The following is a 22,530-nucleotide window of genomic DNA, read 5'->3' on the forward strand; positions in this document are numbered from 1 at the left end:
CTTCCGGAAACTTGAAATGATTGCCTACTGATTAGACCAATCAGCTTTGTTACCCGAATAAGCGTCCAATAGATATGTTTTGATTGGCTGTTCTCGTAACGCCCACTCTATACACGTGATACAGCACAACACTTCGGTGCCATCGTTCATCGTTTCCCCCTGAAACAGGGATTGGATTAACTTTTGATAGTTTGCAAATCCTGCCGAACTATTATTTGAGATGTTGACAATGCCACGTCTCTGAAGTCAGAATTCAAGGGTATTGATCACTCTGCTTTGCTGTTTCAGTGTTTGTGGTTGATTGGTTGTAGCTCAAAAGCACCGTACAATTGTGCTTGTTAAAGCTCAACTCAAGCCAACAGCGCCTTGATCTTGAGTCAAGAACTGGCACGAAATCGGTGAAACGCTTCATCAAGGAGGCTAGTCTGAGGTGACAAATGCAGCTGGCTTTCAAAGCCTGTAGGCCAGCCTAACTGGCCTACACTTATCTCAATTTGATGTTCCTCCTCGACAATATTATGTTTCCCCCTATGATATCCAAGGATAACATTATTAGCCTATATTAGTGATTAGCATGATTATTGCCCTATATTCAGCATGCAATGCAAATAGGCCTAATGTTTATTTTCTCACTTTTATCCAATGTTTGGACTATTAGATATCGGCGTTTGTCAAATAATGAAAAGATATGGCTATATCTGCAAAGGCTAGCCTAAACCCCGCATTGGCTACTTACGAAATATAACTATAGGCTAGACGCACTATAGGCCTATGTCCCAAGCTACTATAGTATTCCTATGAGATAAATATAATATTTTGTCCCAAAATACAACGCTGATGTGATGACTTAGACTTTGGAAATGAGTAGCCGAGTTTTCATTACAACGTTAAAAATAAATTAAAATAAAACCGATCATTTGCCGGAATTCGACAAAGCACAAAATAATCCGAATGGTCAGTGCTTGTATTAGGCCTAAGTGATGTATTGCCCAAAATATAGCCTAATTCTGGGAGGGCATAGCCCACATTTAACATTATAAATGCATGCATTTGTTATTGCTTAGCTATAGACTGTCCTCACCTTGAACCAACTCTAAGAACAAGAACATAGCCTATTACTCGTTTTTCTTTTTGCATTTAGGATTTGCGCATTTTCAGGATTAATGGAAACTATTGCTGGTGGTTTAAACTGCGCGGCACGCACTCTTGGGAAATTCAAATTGACAGCGCGGCTAGAGTCGTCTTTGAGGCGGGTCGACGTCGCCTCAGAGGAGTGGGAGGAGGGCAAGCACATGTTTGTTGTAGCAACATGAGAGCATACAGTCTGACTTGAGCAGGGATTTCCATCAGATCACAGAGGTGAACTCTTCACACATTGTAGACTGATGAAAACAGAAAACATCTCCCAGATGGACGTCACCCCTTTATATAAGAACACTTGGAATGATGAAATGTCTCCCCAAAGCCTTTCACCTGCGAGATACTCTTCTTCACCTGTTTCTGATCTGACTCTACTTTTCTACAGTCTTCACTGCCAGGATACGTGAGTTTGTGCAATGCGGGTGTAAGCCTCTTATTCACATGTATATTTGGATCTGCAGGCTAATAATTGATAAAAGTTCTCAGTGGCAAAGTCTCAATTGCAAGCCAATTCTTACTAAAATGTGATTCAGGGACATGGGCCCATTTAAATTTTATTAATTTGTTAATGCAGTAGGTTACATGGTAAAGTATTTGAAATTAACCCCCTTATTGTAGGCCTAAGTTTAACTGCCCAGTTGTCATATAATTTACACTTTATTGTTAATATTGTAACCAAAAGTTGATTCATATTTTGACTGCAAGTTAGGCTTGTACATCCTAATGTAATTAGAGGCTATGATGACAAGAGGAAAATATGCTTCAAAAAACTTTAGAACAAGGGCATTAATTGCTAGCATACAAATACATTAATTTAATACATCATTTGAATTTCTATTTCATAGACCTATGTCATTATTGTTGTTAAAGCCATTTTATAGCCTAGACGTTGGACCCAAGCTATATAATCAGAGATAAACATTTATAGCCAAAATACTACAGGCTAGCAAACCTAAAGCCTGAAATGTCATATTTGTCATTTCCAGGAATATTCCATGGAGACATCTTCAGCAGACGCCAGACTCGCATTCCCCCCCTGGAGCCCCGTACAAAAGACTGCCTCAGTTAGAGACGCCAACAGGTTTGGGCATGTCTTAGGATTAAACCACATCTTTGCATATAATGCACCCAGCTCAAAACATGTGCAGCAAAAAAAGGGGTGGCTAGGGTTTGACAGAAATATTTTTATATATTGTAAAAAAAAACATTCAAAGCTTCGGATCCAGATATTTTTGTTGTCAAAAACAACATTGAGACTTACAAACATTATTTACTTCTCAATGTATGACAGAAAGGAAAGCGATGCTCTACATGCTTTGCATTCATCTTGTTCATCTCATCTCTTTTATTTTTTTCTGATCATAAATATTCTGTGGAGGTTCAAAAGAAAACAAGGAAAGTGGTCCAGTGTTTGAATGAAAATTACCATAATTTTGACTGGGAGTTCAACCATATCATGTTGTAATCAGCATCAAACTTAGTATCAGTCAGATTTGCAGTGATATTGTCGGGGTAGCACTGGTAACATGACAACAAAGGAGATTACATATTGAACCAAAACCAAGAGAGCACAACCAAGAGAGGACAACCAAGAGAGCACAACCAAGAGCAAACTTGCTGTGCAGAAGCAAAAATATCCATGCATCTTTTTATTATACACTGTGTTGCAAAAGGGTGCATTTCCTTGTCAACAAGGTTATAGTGAGATAAATCTGGCAAATCCAAAAATTAAAGCAACACAATCCGCCAGTTGCTTTCACTGACTGCGTTTACATGCACGTCAGTATCCTAGGATTTTGAAGTATCCTAGTTTTGTGTTAACCCCCAATTTCAGAACCCCAGATAAGCCCTTATTGAGCCTGGTATTGAGAAATCTGGTTTATGCTAGCTGGAGTATGCCAAAATAAACCGGGTTTCTGTTCCGTGTAGGCCTATAGGCTTCACCTTATTCCGGACAGTGGCTGGCTACCTATATGCATAGGACTTAATTGTTGGTATACTATTGATATTAATAACCAGGTTTCTCTTCATGTAACGGCATATTCCAAATATGAGCAAAACTGGGAAAAACCTCATAACCGGGATACCTACGTCCATAACACAGTCACTGACAGTTCATACTAAGAATTCATTTGAATGTATCGCTATATGGACACAATGCTAGATGTTATTAAAATATCATCTGTGCCCTTTTCAAACACAGTTGCTTATCTTATCTTGTAATTAATCAGTGAATTTCTAAAAGCCTTCTTATTTCCAGTGAGGAACTCCACCAAAGATATTGAAAGCAGAGAGAGGTAAGAACATGAGTTAGTGAAAATCAAAGGACATTCCACAGCATGACCACAATGTTTTAGTATACATTGCTTTCTCTCTTGTAGGTTTTCACCTGAATACTCAGCTCCGAAACTGGTAAGCATAAGTGATTTAAACTTCTATAATAAACAACCTTACTGAAAACTTTTCACATTGACCAAAGTCGATGGCATCAAAGACAACAAATGTGTCACAACTAATGAATGAATCCCTTTGCACAATCCAAATAGAAGAGAGTGCGTGTGAAGCTGTCATCACGTTTTCCAAAAACAGTGAATCAAGAGGTCAGTACTTTGGCCAAGGAGCAGCACAATACTTCACCAGCAGAGGTCACACTCTCCCAAGAGGAGGCAGGCACAGTGGAGCCAGCGGATGACATGGTAACATTACTTTAACTGATTAGCTGAAGTTAAAGGTGCTCCTTATGGGCCAAGTTACTCTGTTCTCTCCGTCCATGAGCCCCGGTTTGTGATAAAATTTCATTTGAACTCTGCAGGCATTGCTCTCCTTGGGCCGAGTCAGGTCCAAACACCATCCCAACCGGAGTCAGATTCTAGAATCACTGATAGGAAACCACCTTATAGGAGACTTTAGCAAGGTAGGTCAAGTGGGTCAAGTTCCAAATGGTCTTGTATTGGATTCATGTCAAGTAGTTTATTGGAATTCAGGAAATGTGATATAATCTGTTTCCTGACAAAGATTCAGTAAAAACTATGATTGTGTGTATATACTGTCTGTATGTCTTTACTCAGATGCATGTTCTTCCCATTGAAGAAGTGGATCAAGATCTTCATTGTGTATCAGCCAATACAGTAAGAATGATCTCCTATACAGTGTAGATTATCATTTGAATTGTAAAAACACTACGAAGTGCAGTGTAACATTATACATATACCCATAACCCTGTGCCTTATGCTTCCTCTAAGCCCAAACCAAGTAGTTGTTGTAACTTTTGGTTATATAGTGTGATTGGCTACAATGTTTTTACAGAATAGTTACATAGTCATATGCTATGGGTAATATAATACAATGTGTAATAATCAAGGTTTACAAGCTAGCATTTTGGTGAGCACAAAAACATGCTTTAATTCATAGCCTGTGAAAACAAAATTGAAAACCACACTCTCACCTACAGTATGTAGTCACAAAGCCAGAACTGAGAGACTCAGGAGAAGTTTTTATCCCCAGGCCATCCGAACTCTGAACTCACACTATACTGACTTTGCACACATTCACTCCTCAGCACTCTCAAACATTTCCCAACTCTGAATTCACACTATACTGACTTTGCACTCATTCACTCCTCAGCACTCATGACCCCCCATGACCCCCCCCCCCACACACACACACACACACACACCTACATGACTTTTAGCACTTTTACATCCCTTTCCCTATGCTACAGACCTTTTATTTATTTTCTTATTTCATCACACGTCAAAACACACACACACACACACACACACACACACACACACACATCTGACTTTCTCCAACTTTTGCACAGAACCTTTTATTTATTATTTTTGATTTCTCCTCCATCTATCTACCCATGTCCTTGATTGCCTAGCCTTTCTGCCCCCCCCCCCCCCACCCCACCCCCACCCCCATCCCCAATACACACACTTACATCATCACTGTCATCACCTCACATACATACAGCACACTGCTAGCTACAGTAAGCCTCCTCTACATACTTGCTGCACACTGCCCCCCCTCCCTACATACACAGCATATTGTCTTCAGGATCTTCTCCAACACACATCCTCTACATACTTACAGCACACTGCCCCCACCTACCCACACACACACTACACACACACACAGTCACTGCTCCACTTCCCTCCCGCCCACACACACATCTTCACTGTCATCACTCACATACATCATACATACAGTACTCTGCTTGCAATAGTAAGCGCTTTCAGACATACGTGTAAGACCGGAGGTTCTGCCGATGTTAAACGGTGGGGCCGTATATCTGAACGACATAACCGGTCATATGGAAGTCCGAATTCACCCGGTGTTTATACTACTCCCCCCCTAGTATTTCCTCCGGACATTATGTAAATGTGCTGTGTCTGAACGAGAAGTAGAACATGCGGTTAAAATCACACCTAGTGAGAGGGCGTGTTGGTGACGTTTCTTTCGTGCGTCCATGTGGTTAGATCTGACTTAAATGCCAGTGTTATGATGGAGTGGCATAGTGCTGTCCAGAAAATCTCTGACCTGAAAAGATGCAGACATCACGGAGCTACTGTCAATGAGGGCATACAACATTTTGATAGAACACATGAAGGGAACGGCACGTTGTAGCCTACAACTGCATGTCAAGGCCAAACGAATTCAAAAGACTGAATCATCATAAGCAAAAGGCGCTGAAAAGGCAGTAGCCTACAGCGACGTCGTTGACGACAATAACAGGAGTATTTAATAAATTGTTAGCCAACACGGTTTTCTGTTCATTGATAGCCTTAGGCAGAATTAGGCTACAGAAAAGAATACAGGATTTTTTTTCTCTCCCGGCAGTAAAGACAGTAGATTCGTGTTTAAAATCTAAATGAAAACTAAAGGTAGGCTATCTTATGCATATGACCATCCAGAGGAGGCTGGTGATCTGTCAAGAATGATGAAGATCGTAAGATACAGATGGTTTTATTGTTGCTGTCATTATTACCACAAACACGAATTGACAACGAAACCATGGCGATCGTGGGTTATATCTTGCCTGCTTATTAGGCCATGCACAGCCCTGTCAGAACTCCGTGTAGCATGCATAGCCTATACTGGCAGTTTTCATAGACCATCACCAACTAGTTCGCACTTTGGATATATCGTTGGATTGTGAAAAGCCCAATGTCGAATAACTACAGTAGCCTACAACAGATGAGGTAGGATGCATCTTTTGCAATTAGAATTTCGTGTGGGTGAGACCTGTTGCCTATCAGTAGACATGTCATCTCGAGTTCCACGACAGCTTAGCTAGTGCCACCGAAATATGACACTGAAATCCTTTCACTATTGGAGTCGCTCAGATAGAAACAGCTGTAACGTGGTTAGGACACTTTTGCTGTGGAGTGGAGACGCCATAAGTTAGGTGTGGTTTTGACAATCAGAAAAGCAATATACTGAAATAGTTTAATGATGTAAAGTCAAGTGGTCTGGTGTGTGTGCGCGCAGTTTTTATTGATGAGTCGGAGTGGCAAGGGCATTATAAAACTTCTCGCTCTTAGGCCTACTCATACACCGCGCTGAAATGGCGTAGTTGTCTAAATTCAAATCATATCATGCTAGGGGAGAAATATACCATGAAAAAACTTCACTGTTATGTTAGTATTTTGTTTGTTGCTAAAAAACGTTGTATGATGGCCTTGAAGTCTTGAGTTAGCCTACTGAATTGGCTGGTAGCCTACCATAAAGTGTGTGCATGCTCTCTCTCTCCAACGCAAACCAGATTCTGGTACATAACGTTGAAAACAGATAAATGTGTTTATTCGAAGCACACATACAAATACTGTATGTGCGCACTTACGCGACTATCCTACTTCAAGTATTAGCCTATGCACAATAGATTTCTCTTCTTTAGCCTATAATGCATAGGCTACACTTTTTATACAAAAAGCAGCTGTGACAGGCAGCGGCCGCATATATTCTGCGTCATAGCTCGCAGCTTGTGAACTCTACAAGCCCCCACCCCTCACTCGACAACCACACGGAGATTCTGTAATGTGCGTGTATGTCGTTCACACATACGTCCGTATAAGGTCAGTATTAGGTCCGCAGGTTAGCATCATATCTGAATCATCCGAAGGGTAGGACCTCCGTTTGACAAACCTCCGCATGTACTCCGGAGGTTATATCTGAAAGCGCTTAGTAAGTCCCTTCACCATACTTGCAGTACACTGCCCCCCCCCCCTCTCCCCTACCTACACAGCACATTATTTCATCAGGAAGCTTCTCCAACACACATCCCCAACATACTTAAAGCACACTGCCCCTCCCCCCAATACACAGCACATTGTCTCATGAGGAAGCTTCTCCAACACACATATTGCACACTGCCCTCTCCCCACATACACAGCACACTATCCCATCTCCCCTGTCATCCCCCCAACACACACACCAAGACCCCTGGCAGTTGGGTTAGCCCCTTGAGCCGTGGATCTGCCCAAGGTTTCTTCCTTGGTAAGGGAGTTTTTCCTTGCCCCTGTTGCTCTTGGGTGCTCCTTGTTGGTGCCCCCCCCCCCAATCCCAATCCTCCCCCACCTTTCTTATGCAGCCCTTGCCACTTAATCTACTAAACCCCTCTTTTATTGCACTTTTTACCCCCTTTACCACTTTTTAGAAGGATTTGCTCAAAATATCTTGACTATTCCTTCAGAATGTCTTGATTATTAATTTAGACAGACACTATGGAAACTTTAAAAAGAGGATTACACTAGTCACCTAAAAAGAAATACAAATATATATCATTTTAAATAGTACAAGTAAATTCTTTCTAAAATGCAATGATTTAGTGCAGTATTTATTTTTGCAACCCATCTCATCTTCCTGTCCACTAGGTGGCTTCACTATTGAATGGAGAGTTCGAGTCAACAGTGGAGGATTTCCTCATCATTGATTGCCGCTACCCTTATGAATATCTAGGAGGTCACATTAAGGTAGAATTACTGTATTGCACTTGAAAGACATTGAGAGACAGGTACATATTTTGTTAAGTCATTTAAGCTATAACATGTAGAGACCATATGCCATATGGTACATAGAGAGTATGAAAGTGTGTCTTATAAGGATCTGCTGAGTGTTAACCGTTTAAAATAGTGGCAACAATTATGCATTTCCATTGCATTTTGAGTCATTACAAAGAGTAACTCTATGTTGTTGTTTTTTTTTTAATGTATATCACAAATCCCCATGGCTGTTTGGTAGGGTGCGGTGAACCTCCACACAGAAGCTCAGGTCCAGAAGGCTTTTCATCATGGCCTCACCCTTGGTCAGTTCTGCCGTCCGGCAGAGGAACAGAACTCCAGCTCTCCAGAGACAGGCCCAGGACCTCTATCACCTTTGCAGAGCAAGTCACCAAGGAAGCTTTTGATATTTCACTGTGAATTGTCTTCAGAGAGGGGACCACGGCTGTGAGAACATCATTTTCTCTTATTACTGCATGCAGTGCCTCAGAGATGTCTTCAATGGTTTTAGAGATTTCAGATGTATATTTGAAAACATGGCTATGGGAAAACTGTCATAGTAATACACAAGTGTCTTGTGCCTTAGATGTAAATACTTGAGAAAACTGGACCGGAATCTACACTCATGTGTATATCCTCATCTCTACCATCCTGAGGTGTATCTCTTACGTGGAGGCTACAAACAGTTCTTCTCATGCTTTCCGGTATGACAGCATGAATAACCACACAACTTAATTGACTTGTTTTGTCTTTCATCAATTTTGTGTCATTTCATTTTCCCAACATGGTCTCTTTGACCTGCACCCGCAGTGTGACTGGTTGTTTTGTATTCAATAGGACTTTTGTGAGCCAAAGGGGTATGTGCCAATGCGTCATCGGGACTTCAGAGAGCAACTCAAAGGATTTAGACAGAAGAAGAAAACAGCTAGACGACATCAAAACTTTTAACCTAGTGAAGGATCTTACCTACAACACCCAAAACAAGAACTGATGAAACAATGTCTGGCTGAAAAGTTGTTGGCTGTAAACAGAGACTATGGGTTAAAAATGAAGGATTTAAAGAGTCTTAGTTTGCAAATTTTCTCTCTTAATAAAACTGTTGTTACTAGTGTTTGTCTGTGTGTGCCTACGTGTGTGCGCGTGCCACGCGTGTGCTCTACTCATAGTGAGCAGAGGACAAATATAATAGGGCAACAAAAAACGCAGTGGCCTAGGCCCATTCACAGAAAAAAGTGCATAAATCCGAACGATAAAAATATTTGAATACACAATGTTGGCCATTGGGTGACAATCCACCTTGTCACCGAAGGTCATATGGCGATCGCCCTGCTGATGTGCGGAAATAAGCATTGGCTGGTTCATGTGTTAGAATCCTGATTGGTTTAGATGGTCAGGAAGCGCTGTCTCGCGACATAACAGACATTGCGAACGGGCACATCTGCGACCGTGCGGTCGGACATCCCTGTGGAAACCAAACCCGTCAGCATCATAACCTGATCCACGGGTGGCCAGACTGTTTCGCACTGAGCTGTCGCGCATATTTTCGACACATTTAAAGAGGAACGCCGTGTTCTTCAGTTGCCGGAAATACTGCGAAGCAAGAAAACCTTCAAGGATGGCCGCTTACAAGCTGGTGTTAATTCGTCATGGCGAGAGCTGCTGGAACCAGGAAAACCGCTTCTGCGGCTGGTTTGATGCCGACTTAAGTGACACGGGAGTCCAGGAGGCCCAGCGAGGTGGTCTCGCCTTGAAAGGTGATGGTCCCTAAAAATTGCATCCATGATCCATTTGGCTTTGGATTAAGCACACCTCAGCCTGGATGAGAATGTAGTTACGCAAGAACCAGGTAGATGTGTAGGCTACAACGACTGCGGTATGCCTCTTAAGCGGTTCAATTATGTCATGATGAGAAAATGTTTATGTAAAATGTGTTGTTGCAACGTAGGCATAAGAAACACTGTTTTGCGAAGATAGGCTTAAGATTTGTTAGATTACTTGGCAAGAGCAGACCTGTCTTCAACATTCCTAGTGACACACCCATAGTCTGTCATTAATATGAGGGCATCATAGGCCTAGTTCTGCAGGTGGATTTGTAACCTCTGAAATTCCTTTCATCCTCTATATCCATAGAGTCCGGCTATGAATTTGACATATGCTACACTTCAGTTCTGAAGCGGGCAATTAGAACCCTGTGGTTGGTTCTGGAACAGATTGACCAGATGTGGCTACCAGTGCACCGGACCTGGCGCCTGAATGAACGACACTATGGTGGTCTAACTGGGTTAAACAAAGCTGAGACAGCTGCTAAGCATGGTGAGGCCCAAGTGAAGATCTGGAGACGTTCATTTGACATTCCCCCTCCACCCATGGATGCAGATCATGACTTCTACACCAACATCAGCAAGGTGAACCACATGAAAGAGGGCATTACAACTCTACTGCTAAAGTGATTCCATCTATATGAATTGGTTTCATGCAAGCCTCATAATTATGTTACAACATATGTTACAACACATTTTGTGTTGAAGATGTTTAAATGAAATGTGTCTTGGGACCCTGTTATTTACCTTAATACAGAATGTTCATGAACTCTGTTTTTGTAGGACCGTCGTTACGCTGACCTAACAGATGACCAGCTACCTTCCTGTGAGAGCCTGAAGGACACAATTGCGAGGGCCCTGCCATTCTGGAATGAAGAAATTGTCCCACAAATCAAAGAGGGCAAAAGGGTGCTGATTGCTGCTCATGGCAACAGTCTGAGGGGCATTGTCAAACACTTGGAGGGTAAGTATCCTGAACAAGTTTGTCATTGCACCAACTGGTATAGTTGTAATCTAAAATTAGGCCTACATGGACAATCAGGTTTTCTCACCCCATCTGAATAGGATTAAGTTACTGAACACTTATTTTTATTCGATATCAGTGAAAACTAGGCACTAAAAAGGGTAACACGTAACATGATTTATCACTCTAATTAAAGTCTGTATGTATGACTGTGAATTTGCATCTGTATTCTGCCTTTTTTATAGGGATGTCAGATGAAGACATCATGGAGCTGAACTTACCCACTGGGATCCCCATCCTGTATGAGCTGGACAAGAACCTGAAGCCTGTCAAGCCCATGCAGTTCCTGGGAGACGAAGAGACAGTGCAAAAAGCCATGGCGGCTGTGGCAGCACAAGGCAAGGCCAAGAAATAGAGGGGAAAGAAAAAAGATAGTAGCAAAATGTTAGTGTTATGGTGAAACAACAATCCCTCTGGAAACAAACATGCAAGATAATCCAAACATAGTCTACACACTGCTCATTCACCTCCTAACTCGTAGCCTGTCACTTATTGACCACACAAGCCATAGCCTAGGCTACATTTTAAATAAGAGGTGCATGGAATTATGTCTAGTGATTTCAAACAATAGGCCTATATTGTAAATGTAAGCCAGAAAACTATCACAAATGGCAGTACTTCAAATGTATGTTTGTAAAGATTCAGAATGAAATTAAATTGATGCTTCCAAATATGTGATACTTGTATGTCTTTGTGACAATAAGCAGGCAATACTCTACCAGGCAAGGACATTGCTAAAAAAAAAGCAAACATGTGCTTTCACTTTCCAGCCCCAAGTATATGACTGAATTGAAAAGATAATGTGAAAAGAAGTGTGTTGGAATCTTAATCCTGTCCATGCTGCATTCCACTGTTTAGAACACCTTCTTTAACTTGTGTCATGATATGTTTGTCATTAATGAGAAGACATAATGCTGTACAATTAAAATAAAAGTAAAATCTTGATTATAAAAAATATCCTCATTTTGTCCTAATGAACTGTGTACTTTCAACATTTCACTGATGCAGCAGTGTTTCAGCAAATGTTTACTCTTCTGCGAAGATTTGTTTGAAACATATGTTCGATGTAGCCACCATATTTATAGCGGATAACGCATTCTTAATACCTTGTTTACATTTGTAAGTAGGGCCTAGTGTGTAGGCTAGAGGTAGCCTTTGCACGTAGCATGCCTCAACAAATATGGCGTATGGGGACTGCTAAAACGTCATAGATTGAGTAACCAATTACAGGAAACCAAGGCCTCCTGTATTCAGCCAATTGACGATGACTCGTGTCTGCTTGAAAACATGTCGCCGATGAAGCTGTGTGTTCCAGGTAAGTGCGCTTAAAATACTTAAAACTTGAACCAATTTGCGTTATTTTTGACAGAACTAACGCAAGCAAGTTTCAATGAGCGATCTAACTTTTGTCTGAGAAATAAATAGTGTTGTTTAATGAGTTTCTGTGTATCCTAAACTGGACTTGCCTGGTGTCAGAACGTGGATTGAGCATGCTTCAGTAGCAGCACACGAGTAGGCTGTGATGACACAAATTTGGCACGTTTTCTATGCATGTGGTGTATGCATGGAGTGTTCGGCTGTATTAGTTTGACAGTTAGTTAAGGAAAATAGTGGTTTACTCATTCTCGTTTACTACTTGTTATCGAAACAGCTAGTTTGTTGAGCCCTGCCCACTGCCTTGGGCGTGAACACAGTTCCAAACATTCCTTCATGAAACGTTTGATACACCTTGACATATAATTCAGCTAATGTCTCCAGGCGAATATCAGTGTCAACTGGGAAACCAGCGAATTCGTAGTTATAGCCTATTATATTGGGCATGGATCAGCCGACTCAGCGTGAATATATTTGTATTACATGGCTACTTTTTGTAAACTAGCAAATGTTATCTTTTTTTCTGCCTGACGTGCTTTGATTTAGAACATGCCGATCGTAGCATAATGTTGCTGATTTAATATTTCAGGTGAGAGGCTTTGCAGCACGGAAGATTGCATACCTGGAACGGGCACGTACCTGAGACATGGATATATCTTCGCCTCTCTTGCGGGCTACGTGCTGAGAAAAAACGAAGGAGAGGAGGTGGGTGTGTGTGTGAACTTCATAAATGAAAGTGTAAGATATTGCGCAACTGCAGGGATTAGTGGTTCTCCTGAAAGGTCAGGGATTATGTTTTCTCTCGCGCAATGTAGTAAGATTGCATTGTTTCCAGGTCGCGGCACGATTATGACCTGCGAGGTATGAGAGTTTTGCAAAACATTTGATTAACTTGATGTGATCTTTTCAGCTACCCGTAATCTCTGTTGTAAAGGAGACAGAGACGCAGTTATTACCCGATGTTGGCGCTATAGTAACCTGCAAGGTGAGAATGATGTCATTTGCACAGGCTATCACACATCTAGGTCCTCACACAACAAACACAAACTGCATTGCAAAAGCTATATTTTAAGACTATTCGCGCATCATATTGTTTACACTGCACTCCTGCTCTCTGTATAGGTGACCAGTATCAATCCCAGGTTTGCTAAGGTTCACATCCTCTACGTTGGTTCCACCCCACTGAAGGACAGGTTCAGAGGGACCATAAGGTATCTTGAACACACATTGATAGATAGGCAATTTCATTGTATGTTTTTGTCTGTAATAAAATGTCTGGTTCTCATAATCTGTAATTTAGTTAATTGTTGGCTTTTGTCTTTCTGACTTAAACACTACTTTTTTTTTTCTTAAAAGGAAAGAAGATGTAAGAGCAACAGAAAAAGACAAGGTGAGACAGACATGAGCACAATTTCTACTTGAATTCCTTTATATTACTTTTGATGCCTGGCATATTTGGCCTGTTGTATTATTCAAGACAATCTTATTTAATAACATCTTCATTCTGCTTCAGGTTGAAACCTATAAATGCTTTCGACCTGGTGATATCGTCCTTGCAAAAGTGGTATCCTTCCAATAAATGTCAGTGTTCCGTATATAACCTGAAGTTTAGTATAACGTGAGTGTGCAGCCTTTCTTCTCTAAAGTGGGATCTGAGTGCCACGAGGACCAGGTCAGTTTTGTCTGTACAGATGAAGATTTGTTACATTTGTCCATTGTAGGATTATTATACCAGTTCTAAACCTTGACCTCAGTATTAGATCTCCCTTGGTGATGTGCAGTCCAATTATCTCTTGACAACAGCAGAAAATGAGCTCGGTGTTGTGGTGGCCCACAGTGAAGCAGGTGAGAACACGGAGTTAAATTATTTGTCACAAATTAGAAGAACTGGAAAACCAGTATAGACGTGTAGATTTTTCACGATCTACGTTTGAAAAATCATATCAATCAGCTAGGTGTGCATGTGACTTAAATGAAGTTTTAAAGTACAACACACACATACATTTTTATTGTGCCCACCCAACATTTTAGCTTGCATAACACCCCAGCACCCTCTCTTAACGAAATAGTTTTCTCAAGGCATAGCTTTTCACAACAGCTCTCATCTCCTCAGGTGCTCAGATGGTGCCTGTCAGCTGGTGTGAGATGCAGTGTCCGCGCACCCATGCAAAGGAGTTCCGCAAGGTGGCGCGGGTGCAGCCGGAGTACCTCCAGGCGTAAGCAGAGCCGACGTGCCATCCTGCTCCCCAGGAACACACAGCTTCCCTCATCAACAGCAGAAATGCAACGCAGCAACAGCACCAACCATGAGCCACAAGTTTGAAGGGTTCCACGCATCAGACCTGGTGCTTTCAAACAAAACGAGTACAGTGTTCTTTTGGTATGATAAAAAAACAAACATGAAGACTTCCAGCTGCAGAACAGCAACCAGAAGTTCGAGGAAAAGACGTTTTCAAGTGACCGGTCAACATGGCGGCAAAGTTTTCTTGTTTTAACCTCGAGCACGATCTAGAGATTGGGAACACTTCTTTCCATCATTTTATTTCTTAACTTTTCCTATTCATTCTTTTTTTTACTATTTCAGAGCTTTTCTTTTCTATGTATATCCTAAGAGTGCATGTACTCTTTTGGTAACAAATAAATTGATGTCCCAACATGGCAAAGTTCAATCCCAAGGATGATGTTGTGGTGCTTGGTGGAAATACACTAAATGAAATGGTGTGTGAAAGAATTTGTAGTTGAAAATATGTAAATCTCTCAACCTCATGATTTGACTGATTTTATAGCACTGTAGTTTACAAATATTCATTACAGAAACATAAAATTCAGTCATACAACATGTTGCCACTGCACTCAAAAGAATGTCCTTTTGATGTAGCAGGATAGTCCATGGGAACTAGGCTCACGTAGCTGAAAAGGATTCCTGAGACGCCTGCAAAGGCCTGCTTCACAACCGTGCCAACAGCCTGGACTGACGAGACCCCATTAGTTGACGTGCAGTACAAAGATCTACTATTCAGTAGAACGATTACTTGTTTTCAGTCAGCCAGGAAAACATCAGGTCATCTTAACCCAGAGTTACATTTCAGTCCCATCAAACTGAATGAAGGGACATGTGTGCATAGTCAGTCATCAAATTTAACTGAGCGGCTGGCATTCACATCGATCGAGAACTTCTTATTGCTTGGCGCAGTGAATCCAAGTCCTGCTCCTTTGCTTGTAAAATCCATTCTACGATTTTGTGCACGCTCAAACTGTCCCAGGAGTTTCTGCTGCAGGCTCTGTTGTTCCTCCTTCCCCAGAGCCATGTTTGGCCGTCCAACACCTGACGCAGCTGGCTGATTGCCTTTCTTGAAGCCACCCATCAGTCGCAAGAACTTCTGCTGTTGGTCTGAACTGTCAAAGGTGGCAGTGCTCCACTGTCCAAAAGTCTAACAAAAAGGTAAAATTTAGTATTTTCAAAGAATTTCAGAGTAGATCAAAATGTCACAGTTATACAGTATATATAGTTAAACAGTTATATAGTATAACTGAAGGCAGGGTTCCCACGGGTCATGGAATTTTGGGAAGGCTATTCCAGACATGGAAAGTCAGGGAATTTTATCATTTGGGGGCAAAGTCATGGAATATCAATGAATTTTGTTGTAGCAGTTTAACATTTTCTTGCCAAAATACATTATTACAGTAGCCTGGCGAGCCAGACCCACATTAAAATGTAGGGTCTGGGCACTCACCGTTCGCAGTGCTCAGTCCGAGGGGCGGGATAATCAGTTGTCTTTCAAATTCCCTCTGCACGCAATAGGACACCGGCAGCGCTATGAGTCCAATGCGTTTCCCACCAGCGGAGCTAGTTGGCTAGTTCAAACGTTTGCCAACATGATAAAAGCTTTAAAAAATTAATTTGCTGCCGATAGGGGCGCGTCTAGATTTCTAGGCTATTATTACAGATATTTCCACTCATAATTGGTGTATATCTGGTTATTAGCTTTACTGCTTGCTTGAGTAGTTGTGGTTAGGCCAACTTTGTTCATTCAATACCCATTTATTCATCAAAAGTAAAAGATTCTTGGACGCTACGCGACTGTTCTGAAAGCTTTGGTCGGTATATTGTACCCTTCATTGTAAAGTAGGTCATGGAAATTCAGTTTTTTTTTGTCAGGGAAAAGTCATGGAATTTTACATTTCACTTAAAGTGGGAACCCTGTGAAGGACTTACAGATTTTGGCTGTGATTCCTCGTCAATTTCTCTTTGCAGGGCCAACCGTCTTTCCTGAAATGACACACAGTTTACCCCATTATGCTATGAAATGTTAAATGGAATACAAGTATATCCCCACATAATTACTTGTCTGTGCTTCTATTCTACATTGATTAGAAGTGGTTAAATCCATTCATTTGATGTTGAGAGAAATTAAAGGTAAATTAAAGGTACAGTCAGCAATTTTACACCATTTTAATCCCATTATATTCAGCAATCATATCACAACCACTCGCTGCCCATTCAGAGAGTACAAAGAAAAAAAAACGGTCTCTGTAGGCAGCTCATGCGTCAAACTGGAAACAAAGTGACGACAGCCTGTCTAACAAAAACGAAACCTTGCATGGAGTTTCTCTAGGAATACTGAAGGTAGGGGTGGACTACCTCTGGTGTGTTTAGTTTGCTCCTTCGATCAAATATAATGAACATTGTTTTGGACAAAAGTGTCTAATACATTTATATTTAACACATTTGTTTTAAACACAAAACAAATGCGACTTCCTGCGCAATTGCTGACTGCACCTTCAAGATGTAGGAATACTGCACAATGACGAACACTGCAAGTTCAAGTCAAAATGGATACAAATGGCTAGGCTAACACCTTTCGACTGTCAGCAGATACCTGGTTAATCAAAATCTCATCCTGGTTACCAGGCTTCTCTGACAAAAAGACCACCTCAGTCACCTGTAAACACAGCGGCAAATATTTAAATTTTGAGTCCCAGTAAAAGTGCCATTTATACATCAATCTCAGTTATTGCTATTTTCTCAGTGATTACATGAGTATGTTGTTTTGTGCAAAAAGTGGAACACAGACATGAACTTCCAGATCAGTATTCAGCGTCATGTTACAGCAGTGACTTCACCAGTCCTGTAGAAACTACAAAAGAGCGCACACCAGTAGCTCCCAAGCAATATTTGATTGACATTTTGGGGCAAGCCCTTCCTCAGGTCAGTCCTGTAGCCCATTCTAACTGAACAATAATATGAATGGTGGGGAGTAGGGCTGTGCCCTATTGCAATCGTGTAGCTGTGTTTTTGCAGGGCTGTGAGTGCAATTAGATTTTTTTTAATTGAATACAACGAAAATAATGACATTGTTAACTTTGAATATACATTATATTATAAGATTAGCCTGCATATCATATATCACCATTTCTCCTCAGCATATCCAAGATCTACTGTCACATACATCATCACAGTTGCAGAAATCTGTCAGGTCATACTTACCTCTTGATGTTCCTCTACAGACTCTTCCTTCTTGACTGTCTTTGCTGGAGTGCTCTCTTCAGATATTTTCTTTTTCTTCTTCGGCGTTGGTGTCTCTACTTCTACACATGTCTTTGCAGGATCATTTTTGTTCTTTTTTCTCTTCTTCCCATTTACAGCTTCAGTTCTAGTGGCTTCTCCCTTATGCTTCTCGTTGTCAACAAGCTGTTGAGTTGGTTCCACTTCTTTAGCCTTTTTCTTTTTCTGTTTTTTCTTTTCCCCTTGCATGTGGTTGTTCTCCAGCTCATGTGCTTCAGAAATATCTGTTTTCTTTTTCCCCTTTTTTGTCTTGCCATCCATTGGTTTCTCTTCTAGTATTTGTAGTTGGGATCCTGTGGCAGTGTTTGTCATATCCTCCACATGACTGCTATCTTTCCTATTCTTTTTCTCTTTCTTGTGTTCCGTTTGTTTAATGGTACTTGTTAAGCATGCATCTTCTTCTAGGCTATCCTGTTTTCTTTTCTTCTTCTTTTCTTTCTTTCTTTCTTCAACAGTGACGCTTCCCTCAATGTCTGCCTTCTGTCCGTTAGTGTTCTCAGACCCATTCTTTTCAATGTCACCGTTATTCTCGTCAGCTTTTCTTTTTTTCTTTTTCTTTGTCTTTTTTAGTGTTTCCACCGAGTCTTTCTCTGCAGAGTCAAAGCCAGAAATGCCACAATCATTTACAGTTGTTAATGCCTCCCCATTCTTTTTCTTCTTTCCACCTTCACAGTCTGGTAGTACATCCTCTTCAGAATTGATGCCCTGTTTACTTTGCAATTTATTTTTCTTCTTCTTCTTCTTTACCTCAGTACCTGCAGGGTCATCCTCTATTACAATGATGTCCGTTTCCATGTTTGACACTCTGTTTTCTGTGGCTATGACTTGGTCACCGGCATCAAGGGCACTGATGTCACAGGAGCTTTTCTTCTTTTTCTTCTTCTTCTTTACCTCAGTACTTGCAGGGTCCTTCTCTATTACAATGATGTCCGTTTCCATGTTTGACTCTCTGTTTTCTGTGGCTATGTGGTGGTCACAGGAGCTTTTCTTCTTTTTCTTCTTCTTCTTTTCTCCTTTTTCCATTATCGCTTCACTCTCAATGATGTCACTTTGCTCATTATCGTCTACGACCACCTCTTTTTCTTTTCTTTTCTTTTTCTTGGTGGAAATGGGCTCCCCTTCCTTATTCATGACCTCCTCATCCGTGGCCACCACCTTGGTCACCTCTTCAAGGCTTTGCTTCTTTTTTTTATCTCGTTTTTTGTCTTTGACTGCAGTCTTATCTTTTGCCATCTGAAATTTCAGACCAAAACACAATACAAAAGATATGTTATGTCGGTTCAAATCATTAATTTCTTTCTACAGTAAAACAATAAATAATATGATCATTCATTTTCAGAATGTAGAGTGAAATGTGTGATCTCCCTTGATAGACTGCCATGTAAACAAAATGTATGCATCTTTATGAATTATTTTACTTTTTGTATTGACACTTATTTTTACTAATACAAATGAAAAGAAACAAAACAAAGCATTGAGTGTGCCATGAACACTTCCATGAGTGATTTAAAAAAAACTGGAAGGTCTTCACTGGGTAACTCAAACAAAGTATTTAACTGGAAACACAGAACTGTGCTTTAACTTCACATGCATTTACAAGAAAGAAATGCACTTATACCAAATGTTAGAAACTAGCCTACTTTTTAATGTCCAAGCAGCCAAACGGTCACAAAACTGTGCTCAAATGAATGGGCTAACGTTACTTACCGTTACGTTAATTTACAGAGATCCCAACTGACGACTCTCCTATAAGAATCTGCAACCCGTTAGTAGTTAAACTACACCAAAAAATATCAAACCAACTGTCAGATTTGTTTTATACTTCAGTACGGACTGGTAAGCAACACCATCAGCCAACCCTCGTAACACGTGAAAAGTCTTCGGTATCTCCTCCTCACGCATGGACAACCCTGTAACCCGGAAATGAAAATGTAATATGTTCCTTGACAACAGATGACGCGCTTCGCGAAGGCTAAACAAAGATTAGAATCTTTGCTGCTAAGAGTGCCCTGGTAGCAGTGGTGGACGAAGTAAGGCTACACAAATTCTGTAGGCCTACTTGAGTGAAAGTAGAGATACACATGGTCAAATGTTACTCTAGTAAAAGTAGAAGTCCTCCTTTTACATTTCCACTTGAGTGGAAGTACAAAAGTACTCGCCTTCAAATGTAGGCTATTAAGTATCAAAAGTAAAAGTCCTGAATTGTATTATGACTAATACTTTGCATTTAAATGATTCGGCACAGACATAGTCATTGAGCCTTTCTCCTCCATTCAAGGACAAAATCAGCTAATTGTTGTATGTAGAAAGAACTAAAACAAACTAATGTGATATCTTATCTTAGATACTTCAAAGTAACCATTTTTCTTTGTTGAATGAATTACACTTTCGGACCAAATCAAGATGTTCCCTTTTGTGTTTGATAGTGTCAGATTGTCTATTGTCTATCATTTGCTCGACTGCGTCAAGAGGCTAGATATGGTAACATAAAAAGGGGTCAACAAGGTAGGCTACAGTGGATATGACAATAACATAGGTTAGGCAACACCATTATTTAAAGTTTAGCTCGCTTAATAGAAAATATACATGTATTTGGACAGTTTTTTTTCTAAAAGGAACAGCCTTCAGCTGTCACAAAATGTAGTAAAAAGTAAGATATTTGGCCTCAAAATGTACTGGAGTAAAAGTAAAAAGTTTAACAAAATTGAAATACTTAAGTAAAGTAGGCTACAGATGAAAAAGTGACTTAAGTACAGTAATTGAGTAAATTTACTCCACCACTGCCTCTTGCGAAGATCATGGTTTGACATAATTTACTCCATTATGTCATTCATTCAGACACAATGGATTTGAGTTTTGTGAACCTTATTTAAATGCTTTTCTGGAAAACAGGCTATTCACAAGCATACCCGTAGCCTACCAGCGACTTATAGGTTCAAGAGATTTGTCACAGAAACAAAAGGCAGTGAAATGAGCCCAGCCCCAGAGCCTATAGATCTCTCTCTAGGGCTCTGGGTTAGCCTAGACCAGGGCTCTTCAATTGGCGGCCCGCGGGCCGGTGTTCCAGTTTAGATGGTGAGCAGTTTAACTGGTGATATTTACATAAAATCTGTGAATATTCAACAAGGCCCTGCCTACTTCTTAATCTGCTCTGCCTCTGATAGTGCAGGTTTATATTAGGCTACATTTTCACGAAGTGTTTGCAAGTGAGACAATATAACGGATATCGCTGAAAACATCACCAGTGTATGTCTAATACATGTCCGTTTAAGCATTATCCACAAATATGACACATACTGAATGAATGGAAAAAAATAAAACTAGCGATCTAGCTGGGATTCGAACCACGCATGGACAAGAAAGTTGATTGGATTAGCTTCTACATCATCTATACCACTACACTACAAGCCAGATGCCAGATTTCTATGTATATATTGAACTGTTAGTAAAAGTTAACACAGGTTAACATAAGTGAGAAATATACGCCCATGTTAACTGGTGCCATCACAATTTAACATGGGCATATGCAAGCCTCAAAACAACAAATAGGTTCATCTTTGCCTCACATACCAAAACCTAACTGATGTACAACAAACTGGCATGTCCCACTAACACTTTATTCCGTTTTGGGGGTTAATAATATGAAATACGTCAGTCATGTGCAAAAATTATCATAACTTAGTGTCATGTCTCGGTGAAGTTATGCAGTGAGCTGTCTAATGATTTGAAGTGAACACATGAAACTTATTTTCTCCGAGTTAAATATTATTTAATTTGTTGGTCCTAGTTTGACGACACAAAATGGTTACCATGGTAGCATATTACAAAACTTTGATGTAGCTAGAGAGTTTGATGACAGATGTTGCTGTTTCAGATTCCCACGTAGCCTAAATTAAAAAATAGTTTAGCCTACTTACTGCTCGTTCAGCAGCCTGTTGCAAAACATTCACTTAGCCTAGATGTTTGCTATAATGAATATCTTTTGACAAATAAGCTGTCACAAGACAACATAGACCTACATTCATTTAATAGGAACACCATGCTATTGCATAGGTACAAAATAACCAGTGGTGCAATTGGTTAGCAGGGTGGACTATTACTGCTAGCTTGCTATTTTAGTGAGCAGTTCGAGGCCCAAGCAGTGTTGCCAGATGCCAGCAAGGTTTTCCAGCCCAAAGCCTCGCCAAAAACCGCGAGAATGCACAAAAAACCGCCCAAATTTGCTTTTGCTTGTTTCTCATTTAAACACATTGAAATCATTAACAAGCTTTAAAATTACCCATTTTTGGACTTAGCCTATCCAATTTCAGAAACAATATTCAATCAAATGAACGCAAAAGTAGGCTACACGGACCTCAGTCAGACTATTCTTCTATAAGCTTATGTTACGGAAAATAATGCAATAAACGTAGACTATCAATGAGTCTGTTTGTGTCAATAGACGCTTGGAACAAAAGCATTCAGTAGACTAGCCTAACATAAAAACATTGAGTGGATATATGAACATACAAAATAGCCTAACGCACAACATTTCAATTATTTATAATAGCAACATGACATGCATATTCATGTATAACATTAGATGAAATCGCATTGATTATA

The 22,530-nt window shown here is 40.5% G+C and overlaps 4 protein-coding genes across 5 annotated transcripts; 3 read left to right on the forward strand and 1 right to left on the reverse strand.

Moving 5' to 3' along the window:
- The first annotated feature begins 89 nt into the window (after positions 1–89).
- Positions 90–9,455, forward strand: cdc25d (cell division cycle 25 homolog d). Its single transcript, XM_076295310.1, has 11 exons — positions 90–1,543; positions 2,127–2,221; positions 3,401–3,437; positions 3,522–3,552; positions 3,687–3,836; positions 3,953–4,054; positions 4,209–4,268; positions 8,019–8,117; positions 8,386–8,591; positions 8,731–8,848; positions 8,982–9,455. The coding sequence occupies exons 1-11, from the start codon at positions 1,386–1,388 to the stop codon at positions 9,090–9,092; spliced, it is 1,167 nt and encodes a 388-aa protein (XP_076151425.1). The 5' UTR covers positions 90–1,385; the 3' UTR covers positions 9,093–9,455.
- Positions 9,456–9,594: 139 nt separating this feature from the next.
- Positions 9,595–11,943, forward strand: pgam1b (phosphoglycerate mutase 1b). Its single transcript, XM_076295322.1, has 4 exons — positions 9,595–9,898; positions 10,275–10,549; positions 10,748–10,928; positions 11,174–11,943. Exons 1-4 carry the CDS (start codon positions 9,760–9,762, stop codon positions 11,341–11,343), a joined length of 765 nt encoding a protein of 254 aa, XP_076151437.1. The 5' UTR covers positions 9,595–9,759; the 3' UTR covers positions 11,344–11,943.
- Positions 11,944–12,254: 311 nt separating this feature from the next.
- exosc1 (exosome component 1) lies at positions 12,255–15,031 on the forward strand. The gene is made up of 8 exons (XM_076295370.1): positions 12,255–12,303; positions 12,952–13,067; positions 13,273–13,347; positions 13,485–13,573; positions 13,719–13,752; positions 13,876–13,926; positions 14,123–14,207; positions 14,476–15,031. Exons 1-8 carry the CDS (start codon positions 12,276–12,278, stop codon positions 14,580–14,582), a joined length of 585 nt encoding a protein of 194 aa, XP_076151485.1. The 5' UTR covers positions 12,255–12,275; the 3' UTR covers positions 14,583–15,031.
- Positions 15,032–15,111: 80 nt separating this feature from the next.
- Positions 15,112–19,804, reverse strand: knop1 (lysine-rich nucleolar protein 1). 2 transcript variants are annotated; one of them, XM_076295349.1, is made up of 5 exons: positions 19,636–19,804; positions 17,851–19,161; positions 17,243–17,305; positions 16,579–16,632; positions 15,112–15,793 (listed from the first exon to the last, which is right to left on the reverse strand). In XM_076295349.1, exons 2-5 carry the CDS (start codon positions 19,159–19,161, stop codon positions 15,488–15,490), a joined length of 1,734 nt encoding a protein of 577 aa, XP_076151464.1. In that variant the 5' UTR covers positions 19,636–19,804; the 3' UTR covers positions 15,112–15,487. The 2 variants fall into 2 exon arrangements, with proteins under 2 accessions (XP_076151464.1, XP_076151472.1); XM_076295357.1 differs by lacking the exon at positions 17,243–17,305.
- Between the last annotated feature and the right edge of the window lie 2,726 nt (positions 19,805–22,530).

This window comes from Alosa pseudoharengus, unplaced genomic scaffold (genome assembly GCF_046254945.1).
Source record: "Alosa pseudoharengus isolate Yale_2024_CS ecotype anadromous, Long Island Sound unplaced genomic scaffold, YU_APseudo_1.1 YU_APseudo_1.1_scf_1, whole genome shotgun sequence".
NCBI classification, from domain to species: domain Eukaryota; kingdom Metazoa; phylum Chordata; class Actinopteri; order Clupeiformes; family Clupeidae; genus Alosa; species Alosa pseudoharengus.